General features: G+C 58.9%; 1 protein-coding gene across 1 annotated transcript in view; it reads right to left on the bottom strand.

Annotated features, from left to right (window-relative positions):
* Window positions 1-5,803: 5,803 nt before the first annotated feature.
* The window catches only part of BMP1 (bone morphogenetic protein 1), a gene marked incomplete at its 5' end in the record, with an annotated part of 40,304 nt that continues 36,257 nt past the window's right edge, over window positions 5,804-9,850 (bottom strand). The window contains 2 exons of the mRNA XM_024747731.1: window positions 5,804-6,529; window positions 8,435-8,685. Coding sequence (XP_024603499.1) covers window positions 6,395-6,529; window positions 8,435-8,685 — 386 coding nt within the window. The remainder of the gene's footprint in view (window positions 6,530-8,434; window positions 8,686-9,850) is intronic.

Here is a 9,850-nt window from a genome sequence, read left to right as displayed (position 1 = left end):
GTCACGGGAGTGGTGAGAGTGGACCCTGGGGACAAGCAGACTGCGTGGGGTGACGGGGAGAGGTGTCAATTAAGGCAGGCAGCTGTTTGGGGGATGCCAGAGGTGATGTCAGGTGGTGGGAAGCAGCCCCCAAGGTGACAGCCGGATTTCTGCGATGAAGGACAGAAGTGGGCAGCAGGCCAACAAGGCCATATCTCAGTGAGCGGGCAGATAGGACAGCTGGTTGCCTCTTCTGTAGCCACAGGGAGTGGTGTGGTCAGCTGTCTCCGTGGCATGGATCAGGGCTGGGGGCCGTGGGAGATGCATGGAGGAGAGGACGTGGGCCCCAGGCCCTTTCCCCTCTGCTGAGGGCAGCGGAAAAGGCCCGCTGCCCTCCCCTGGCCTCGTGTTTGCCCTGGGCTGGGGGCACACCCGCCTGTGTGCTGTGCTTGCGACGTACATCAATAAACCACCATGGCCTGAGAGCCCCGCCTCTCCTTGGGCTCTGGGAGGGGAGGGGTGGGCAAGCTGCATAGTCACAGAAGAGCGCCAATGAGGATGCCCCCCAGGACAGGCCACCATGGCCTGAGAGCCCCGCCTCTCCTTGGGCTCTGGGAGGGGAGGGGTGGGCAAGCTGCATAGTCACAGAAGAGCGCCAATGAGGATGCCCCCCAGGACAGGCCACCATGGCCTGAGAGCCCCGCCTCTCCTTGGGCTCTGGGAGGGGAGGGGTGGGCAAGCTGCATAGTCACAGAAGAGCGCCAATGAGGATGCCCCCCAGGACAGGCCACCTGGAACCGTCAAGTTTGTTCCACATCTCACTGTGAGAGGCAGGGCTCCGAAAGCAGAGCCACATCTCCAGCTTGGAAAGGACTTTGGAGGTCAATTTGGCACTACCATGCACTCCGCAGATGGGGAAACTGAGGCCTCCTAGGGGACAACCTGTAGCCATCTGGAGGCCTAGCCGAGGTCCACAGGCCCCCTGTTTGGAGCCCTTCCCACTGCAGCAGCCCACCACTGCATCGGACTCAGATGTCACTGAATTTCCCTCCCCCAGAGCCCGAGTGTCCGCTCCCCAGCAGGGCTCCTCGTTTGCAGATCTGAGTCACCTCTGCGTCTATTATTATGGACTTATTAAAATGATCCTCTGCTGGAGTGGAAAAGCTCCGGAAAAAACAGAGTCACCTCCCTGACACTGCCTGGCTCAGGGCCAAATGAACATGTGTCATCCAAAGCTTGGGGCACAGCCTCCTTGCACTAGGAAGGAAAGCTGAAGGTCAAATGCCACTTCCTGAGGGCCTACTACGTGCCAGGTATCCAGCCAGGTGCTTTCACGCACATCAGCTCCTTTAGTCTTCGCAATGTCCCTGCACCGTATGATTCCCATTTAACAGATGAAGAAACTGAGGCAGAAAGAGGTTAAAAGGCTTGCCCGTGTCTTACAGCCAGTAGGCAACAATGCCCAGGATTTGATTCAGAAGCTAGAATCCTTCCATTTCACTGCCCTGTCTCCCCAGTGTATGCCAGGGACCACCTGGGACAGTAAGACACGGGCGGGGCAGGTCTCAGACACAGTGGCCCACCCAAGGGTCTCCACAGAGCTTCTGGGGGACCATGGCCATGCCTAGTTCCCGAATAACACCAGGGGGGGCTGTGGAGCCAAAAATGCCAAGGAAGCTTATTTTGAAGGAGTAGTGGGGGAGTTATTTGGAGTCCAGGATTCTAAGGATGGGGGGTGACCTCCAGGGTCCGTCCTTCCACCTCTGGGCAGGACCACCCCCCAGCACCAGCTGAAGGGTTTTCAGAGTCCCCCAGAGGCACAGGCTTCAATCTTCCTTTTGCAAAACCCTTCTGGGTTTCTTAGGAGGAGAGATTGACTCCCAGGGTCCTCTTAGTGGGGGACAAAGGAGCCAGTTGAGGTGGGGTGGGGGGCGCTGCATACAGGTTTCCTCCAGAGAGCCTGCCCCTCCTTCCTCTCTCCAGATGGCCGCTCTCCGGCACTCGGCCAGCCCTGGGCAGCTCCAGGCACCTGTCAGATAGAGCTGGGTCAGGGCATCTGCCAGAGTCTGCCCTGGGGTCCCTTCTGGCCTGTGTCCCTCTAATCTGACCTGGCGGAGGGAGAGAGGTCTATGTGTGCATGAACACACACGCACACACACACACACACACCACCTCCCTGGGCTGGATACGGAAGACAGCTTTGGCGGCCACAGAGAGCTGCAAGGTAAGGGACAACCTTGGGCTGCAGCTGCCACTGTCCGGCAGAGGGGCCCCGAGTTAGCTAGCGCAGGCAGGGAGGGAAAATGAGGTGGTGGCCACCAAGGGGCACTTCCAGGTTACAGTGGGGTATTTTGCTGTGCAGACACAAACACAGACACACCCAATATATAGGCACAGCCTCGTACACTCATACCTCGCTCACACACACACACACACACACACCCATACTTCCCTATCCATTCCTTTCCTTCTGGGTCGTTTGGCTTCGATATGTGTCTCTTCTCCATGTTAGGAAAAGAGGTGGCCAAGGTCCCAAGGAAAGGGACAAGGAGGGACCATTCCCCGAAATGCAGGGAGGCCTTCAGGAAGCTGAGCTGAGGTGATTGGCCATAAAACAGCTTGGCCACAGCATCTGGAAGAGATTGGAAACAGATGTTCCTGGGATGGGGGAGGGGAGGGCTGGGAGGCTGGGAGGGGGCTGCAGCAGGAGAAGCAGGCTGGTCAGTGAGGGGGTGGGCCTTCTGACTCTCAGGGGAAAACATCTGGCCTCCTTCTCCCCTCCTTACTCCTCTCCCCAAGTCAGGCACTACTATTTTTGCAAACTGGGGCAGCAAATCTTTTCACATATTCTAGAATCAGCTTTGTGTGTAGGGACAGTCAAGCACAGGGTGTGACTTGGGAGGTGCCCAGAAAGGCTACCAGCTAGCCAGAAATATGTCCCCCGCTGCCCCGCAAGCCCCGCCTTGCTGTGGGTTAAGCATTGCCCTCTCTGGCACATGTAGTTCTGCGCTAAACTCCTAACGCACGACTGGAAACTGGTGAACCCAGAAGTTTCCTTCTGGCATAGTAAGAGCTTCATCCAGGAACTGGAGAATTGTTTGGCAGATGACAGGAAAAGAAGGCCCATTTACAGAGAGCCTATTATCCAGGCGCTGTGACAGGCTCCTTCCAAAGTCTATCTCTTCCTTTCTTGAAACAGTGTGCTATCATCCTCTGTATCTAGATGAAGAAACCAAGGTTCAGAGCAGTTAAATGTCTCACCAAGGGGCATGGAGCCACCAAATGGGAAAGCCTGTATTCAAAACCGGCTGTTTTTATTTTATTTCTTTAAAATTTTTTTGGCCGTGCCGCGCAGCATGTGGGATCTTAGTTCCACTACCAGGGATTGAACCCATGCCCCCTGCAGTGGAAGCGCAGAGTCTTAACTACTGGACCGCCAGGGAAGCCCCAAACTGGCTGTGTTGCATTCAAGCTTATAACCTTCTCACGACCTACTGGGAAGAATGTGGGGTAAGGGAGAGGGCGAGGGATAAAAAGGAGTGAGGGGGCAGTGCAGGGCATCCAACCTTCTTTCTTTTACAGTTGAGCCAACAGTTGGCCCTGGAAGCCCCCAGCTGTCTCAGAAGCGTGGCCCTGCCCTCTGGCTCTTGGAGACTAGACCCCGACGGGAAGGGTTGCTGGGGAAAGGTGATAGGCTGGGGAGCAGAGGCCCAGGGAGGGGACAGTTGGTCAATGTCACAGGGCGAAGCAAGGCAGAGCCAGATCTCCTGACCGCCAGGCCAGGGCTGGTGTCCTGTCCTCCGAGGGCTAGAGAGGTGCGCCCAGAGGGAGGAGGCCGGAGCTCCAGGGTACGTGGTTATCTTAACCTGGTTACCAGGTTGGGAGCACAGTCTGGGGCAGGTCCATCCTAGCTTTTCTGCTGCTGGCCGCACACTCAGGACCCAGGAAACCTCAGGGACTTGGAGACAGTTGGACGAGGAAGGGTTCCGTTCTCTGACGTGGAATCACCTGAGTGGCTGGGCAGCTGCGCTGGAGTTCATCTAGTCTAGAAGCCTGAAGTAGGCAGAAGGTGAGGGTAGGCCGGGTCTGGAGAACACATTCATTAACTTCTGGGATGTGTATCGATGGCCTGCAGCCAGCTCCTGATCAAGCCTGCAGCGCCCAGAGGCAGCCTCTGGGAAGATGGGCCCAGGGAAGACTGGCAGGGCCCACCAGCACGGGCCCCTGAGTCGTTAGAGGGGCCCGAGTCTACGGTGGTGATGGAGTCTTGGGACGGGTGCCCAGGGTGGCTGCATGGGTGAGTCCTGAGCTGCCTCCGGCTGTGCCGTTGCTGTTCACAGGGGCCCTGACCTGGGTCGGGGAGGACTGGGTACTCTCTTGGGCCGCAGTCCCGCAGTCTGGACGGGGCTGTGATCCTGACTCTCTTGGCACATGTGGCTTGTAAACTGGCTCTGAGCTTCAGACGAACCTGCAGGGCTGGTGAGGAGAGCTGTGACCACTGACTACCAATTCTGCCATGGAGCTGAGGCCAAGTTTGTTGGCAAAGTGTCCAGATGAGATGCCTGGGCGGCTCCAATGGTTTGGGAGTTTTTCTATTCTGTTCACGGCCCTCTGAGCTGTCCTGAGCAGTTTGGTCAGAGGAGGTGGAGGGGTGGCCGTGACATCACAGCCTGTGACCTCGCTGGCCCTCCGGCCAGCACCGACTCCCTCACCTGCGCTCAGGACTAGGAGAGAAGGCTGTAGCCTGACCATGGGAGCTGGTCCTGCATGCACATCAGATACTAGCCATGTGTCTGGTTTCCACTGCTGCTTTCTGCCTAAAGGACCAATATGGGATGCACCGTGCCGCACTGCTCCCTGGGGGTAGGTCCCCCCACATAGTCCAGACAGCAGCTGGCACAACATTTCCCTCTGCAATGGGAAGGAGTTTGGGGCCAGTAAAAGACCTACGGTCCCCCGAAGGCTCTCGGGGAGCCCCGGGGCTTGAAACAGGCTGCCTGTTCGCTCTGGAATCTGGGAGTGGCCAGTCCAGGCAGAGAACCTGGGTCCTCTCTGGGCTTTCTTTCCCTGTGAGATCCACGGAGAGAAAGGGTAGAGAGAGGCTCCTTTGAAGGGAAGGAGCGGGGATGTAGTTTCTCTCCACCTGGCCTCGGGGAGACAGGTCTGTGCCTCACTATTGCCTGGACAGGGAGAAGGCAATGGCAGGAAGGAAGAAGCCAGACAAGACACAGCCATGGGTCCCCTTGGGAGAGGAGGCCAGAGCTGCAGTGTTTGCTCAGTGGCTGCCGAGCATCTGGCTCTTGTTTCACTGAGGAGAGAAGGATCCGAGGGGCCAGCACTCAGGGTCCGACCTTCAGGAGGGCAGGCACTGGGGGCCGGCTGGTGGATCTGTTCTGGCTGGTGCTGGTGTTCTGGGTCCTGGTGGGCTCCCCTAGCCCGACACCCAGACCCAGAGACAGAAGACCCGGATGGACACTGGACGGACAGACACACGTCATGCCCTTTTACATATCTCCTCCCTCCCCACCGAACAGCCTGTTTGCAGAATGTCCCACCCCTTCAGCTGTGTGGGAGAGCCTCGAGCAGTGTGTGTACATGGGGCGCCTGCAGGCTGAAGTGTGCGAGGCGTATCTGTGTGTGCCTGACCATGAAATCCCACCCTCTGGGGCCCTGGAATTGACGGAAGGAAGGGCAGCCAGTGAGGCCAGGTGTCCTGGCTGGGGGCCGGCCCCAGACACAGCAAGCCTGCGCATCTGGAGTGAGACGAGCCACCCCACGCCCGCCGCCCCCATACCCCAGACAGCATCCGGCACGGGATACTGGCTGTAACACTTTCGGTTTATTGGCTGGGGTGCCCTGGTGTGGCCGACCAGCCACTGGGCCTGAGAGAAGCCCTGTCTTGCTGCCCCACTCCCTCCCCTTCATCCTCCCACCCTGGCTCCTGTGGGACATGTACGGAAACTCACGCCCCAGGAAACAGGGGGAAGCGGAGGCTTAAAATAAAACCAAATCGGGGTTGGAGAAGGGGTGGGAAATGTACATTACAATGAAGATATGCCACCGGCCATACACAATACAGCGTGTAGAGACGGGCAGGGAAGGTGGGCGGGTCCCGGTGACAGACCCTCTCCCACCGGGCTGGGCCCCCAGAGAGGAATGGCCACTTCAAGTGTCTCAGGGAAAGCTCTGGCTCCCTGGCCCTGGCCCTTCACTCCTGGCGGGGGCCAGGGAGGAAGGGATCGTGGGGCAGTGGCTCATGTAGGAGTCCAGTGCCCTGCCTCACCTGGACCACTGGCCCGCAGGTCCTGGCACCTGGGGGACGGGGACGGGGTCCCGCCTTCTGCCCAGCCCCCGCTGTCCGGCTCAGTCGACTGAGGGCAGCGGGCCTCCCGTCCCCGCCGTGTGAGGGCAGTGGTCACTTCCTGCTGTGCAGCGTGTCCTGGAACTTCGTGCTGGTGTATCGCAGGTGGAAGCCTTTTTTGGTAATGGTGTCATCCGAGTGGAATTTCACCAGGACAGAATCTCCCGCCGAGTACACCTCCTCGGGAGGCTGACAGAGGAAAGGGGTGGGCATGAGACTGAGGACCAGGGGCAGGGCTGCTGTTTCCCTCCCCGAGTTCCCCAGCTATAAGGAAGGCGGGCAGCTCCCGACTTCCGCCAGATTCCCCCAGCGCCTTGAAGCAGGAGGAGGATTTTTGGGAGCAGGGGTTTAATGGGGTGCCTGGAGGAGGGGAGGTAGCAGGGGGTAGAGGAGCTTGTCTTAAGTGCAGAGTTACACTTTCATTCCACACCCAGCGCTGCTATTAACTAGTTAGCTGTGAAGTCTTAGGCAAGGCGCTGCCCCCCCGCTGGGCCTGGCTTCCCTCAGAAGCTCTCTGCTCTCCAAGCCTAGAAGGGCTGGTGGCAGGAACCAAAAGAGGATAGCCGGGAAAGGGAGCAGCTTGTCTGAGTGGCCGCCTTATTGCTGTCCCGGCTGTCTCTTGGAGAAGACAGGACAGCTGGGTCCCCCAGACCTGGACTTGGCCACCACGCTCCTGCCCTCCCCCGATGCTGGCCATGGTCAGCTCCGGGTGATGCCCCTTCCTAGGCGCCTGCAAGCCCCTCCTCACCTCTGTGTGCAGGCCCTCAGCATGACAGCCGCCCACAGAGCATCAGCACAAAGAGGCCCTGGCCCTCAAAGCCCTCCGAAAACCTTGGGGACATTTCCAGCAACCATGCCAGGAAGCCCTGACGGAACTGGGTTCCTTCCCCAGGTCCCCTCCCGTTTGCTCCAGCCTGATGGAAGTCTTTGGAAGACGCCACCTGGGGACACCCAATTTGGTGTGTGACTCACCCAAAGGTGTCAGATCAAGGGAGTCACAAAGAGTCAAGTGGGGAGGGGGCACCAGCTTGGTCGCCTGGGGATCCTGGAGCGGCTGAGCCAGGCAGGCAGGGGGGCTGTGTGCTCCGCTTCCGCAGCTCTCCACCCTGTCCCAGCCCTGCCCGGCCCTTGCCAGTTGACAAAGGCTGAAGCTCTGCTCCTAAGGGGATATTCCACCGGCCAATGCTGGGTTCAGCAGCTACTGCTGCTTCTGGGAAGTTTAACCCTTCCTGGGGCGCCCAGGCAGCCCTGGAGCACGGCCATGAGAGAGGCAGGGGACCAGGGAAGTGATGGGAAGGAGGGCGTGTCTGAGTGTGCATATGAGCGTGAGTACGTGTGCAAAAGTGTGTGTGTGTGTGTAATGGTGAGGGGAAGATGGCATTCACTGAAGGAGGAGAGGATTAAAAAGAAAAGAAAAAAAAAAACAAAAGAACTCACAAGCTCTGCCTGGAGGAAAATAAACCCACCTCTGCGGTTCTCCTGTGGCCTTAGTTAAAACCGCATCAAGCAAACTTTTGCCCACTGCCTCTGAAAGTGCCATTTTATGGACCAAGAAGTAATATTCAGTATCTGCTTGGACAGCGGCATCAGTATGCTTTGGGACCAGCTGGCCTTTCACCAAGAAGAGAAACGGGCAGTGGAAGAGATGAGGGTATTGTTATGGCTCCGCCAGAACGACTGCCTAGCACGACTCAGCTCAGTCCTGGTCTCTGGCTCCTGCCCCAACCTCTGCCCTCATTCCGGGCCCTGGTCAGCTGCCTTTGGACTGGGACGAGGGAATCAGAGGGCAGAGGGAACTCCACCCTCCTCTCCAGATGCAAACTACCTTGGAGACCCAACCAAACTGGTGCTGAGCAGGCTTGGGTCAGGGCAGGGCCTCTCCCAGAGGCTGCAGGAACCTCTGTGTTGACCAGAACAGACCTGGTTTCCTGGGTGGGGATGGCCCAGGGCAGGGCGGGCCTCTGTGAGCAACCACCCACTTTGTAGGTCTCTGGCTCCTACAACGTGCCAGGCAGGGGCTGTCCCCCACGCCAGGACCCCAGGCCTGCAGAGGCGCTGGGTCCCTGCGCTGGGGTGAGGGGTGGCGGGTCTCACCCCGGAGCCGCAGTAGCGCCCCAGTCTGGGGGCCGTGCTGTCGTAGCCGTCAAAGAGCTCCATGTAATCGTAGCCGCAGTCGGCCTCCTCCTCTACCTCGAAGGTCTGGAACACCAGCTCCACGCCATAGCCTTCCTCGGCCACGATGACCCACTCGCAGTCCACGCCCCCGGGGTAGTTGTTGTCGCCAAACTGGGCGTGGGAGTAAAGGTCCTTGGTCTTCACCTCTGCCTGCACCTGGCCTCCACACTCTGAGGGGGGAGGGGGACACAAGATCAGCCACCACCACCCCCGCCGAGCACGGCTGTGGCCCAGGCACTCTCCCTCCCCATATTCAGGCCTCCTGGCCGTATGGAGGCCCTGGGACGAGGCCACATGGCTAGTGATAGGTGGGTTTGGACCTGGCCCAGGCCTTGGCCTGGAACAAGTGCTCTGCGGCTTTCCCTCTGGAGAGATGCCCGCGGAGGCCCGGGGACGTGGTGGGTAGAAGGCTGCTCTGAGCGGAGGCCCCAGGGAGAGCACGCTTGTTGAAAGAGGTTGCTGCTAATTTGCTCCAGCTGATGGCTATCACGGAAGAATGTGGGCCCTATGTCGCCTGAGCTCCCATTCTTAAGCGAGAAGATGTACTCGTGGATTTTATGCGAAAACTCCTAATTTTTAAACGTTGGCTCATGTTTTAAAAAAAAACACAGTGTGGGCCAAACAGAGCAGGTCTGAGGGCCAGATGGAGTTCCGGGCCTCCAGTGTGTGACCCTGTGCTGGGAAGGGCAAACGAGAGCAGGCAGGGCAGGGTCATCCCGTCCACCCCTTCCTATGCCCTCTGGCCTCCAGGACATCTGGGCTCACGGGTGGGGAGTGGATGGGCGAGGCCTGGGTCAGGGGCTGAGTTAAAAGGGAGGAGCGGGACTGTGGACCCATCAGCTCTGGGGCCTCCCCAACAGGTAGCTTAAGACCCACAAGAAGCCTGCCAAGCCCCCAGCGGTCACCGTTGGCCTGATGTCCCAGGCCTCACAGGACTGGGCTCCAGCCTTTCTCGGTAGCCACACCATTCCCAGTTCACTGCTGTCCTCACACACCCATTGCTCCAGCCAAACTAAATGACCTGCAGTCACCTGTGTACGCCCAGAGCTGTCTGGGGTTGTGGCTGTGCTTGGGCTCCTCCCCTGCCCGCAATGACCCATCACCTCACACCCAGAGCGAGGCCCTTAGCGTGTTTTGTCTCCTGCTGTAATTATCTGTCCATGTCCTGTCTCTCCCCTGGGCTGTGGGTTCCCGTGTGGGCAGGGTGAAGGGCTTATGCCTGATTCATCTCTCCGTGCCCCTCTGAGTCTCCTGCAGGGGACCAGGGCTCAGTAGAAGGTTGTTGAATAAACGAACAAGTAAATGCAGAGTCCTTGAGGGGACTCCCCCCCCCCC

This window comes from Neophocaena asiaeorientalis, unplaced genomic scaffold (genome assembly GCF_003031525.2).
Source record: "Neophocaena asiaeorientalis asiaeorientalis breed wild unplaced genomic scaffold, Neophocaena_asiaeorientalis_V1.1 scaffold429, whole genome shotgun sequence".
NCBI classification, from domain to species: domain Eukaryota; kingdom Metazoa; phylum Chordata; class Mammalia; order Artiodactyla; family Phocoenidae; genus Neophocaena; species Neophocaena asiaeorientalis.
The sequence above is the reverse complement of the archived record's forward strand: the minus strand, read 5'-3'. Positions and strand labels throughout refer to the sequence as shown.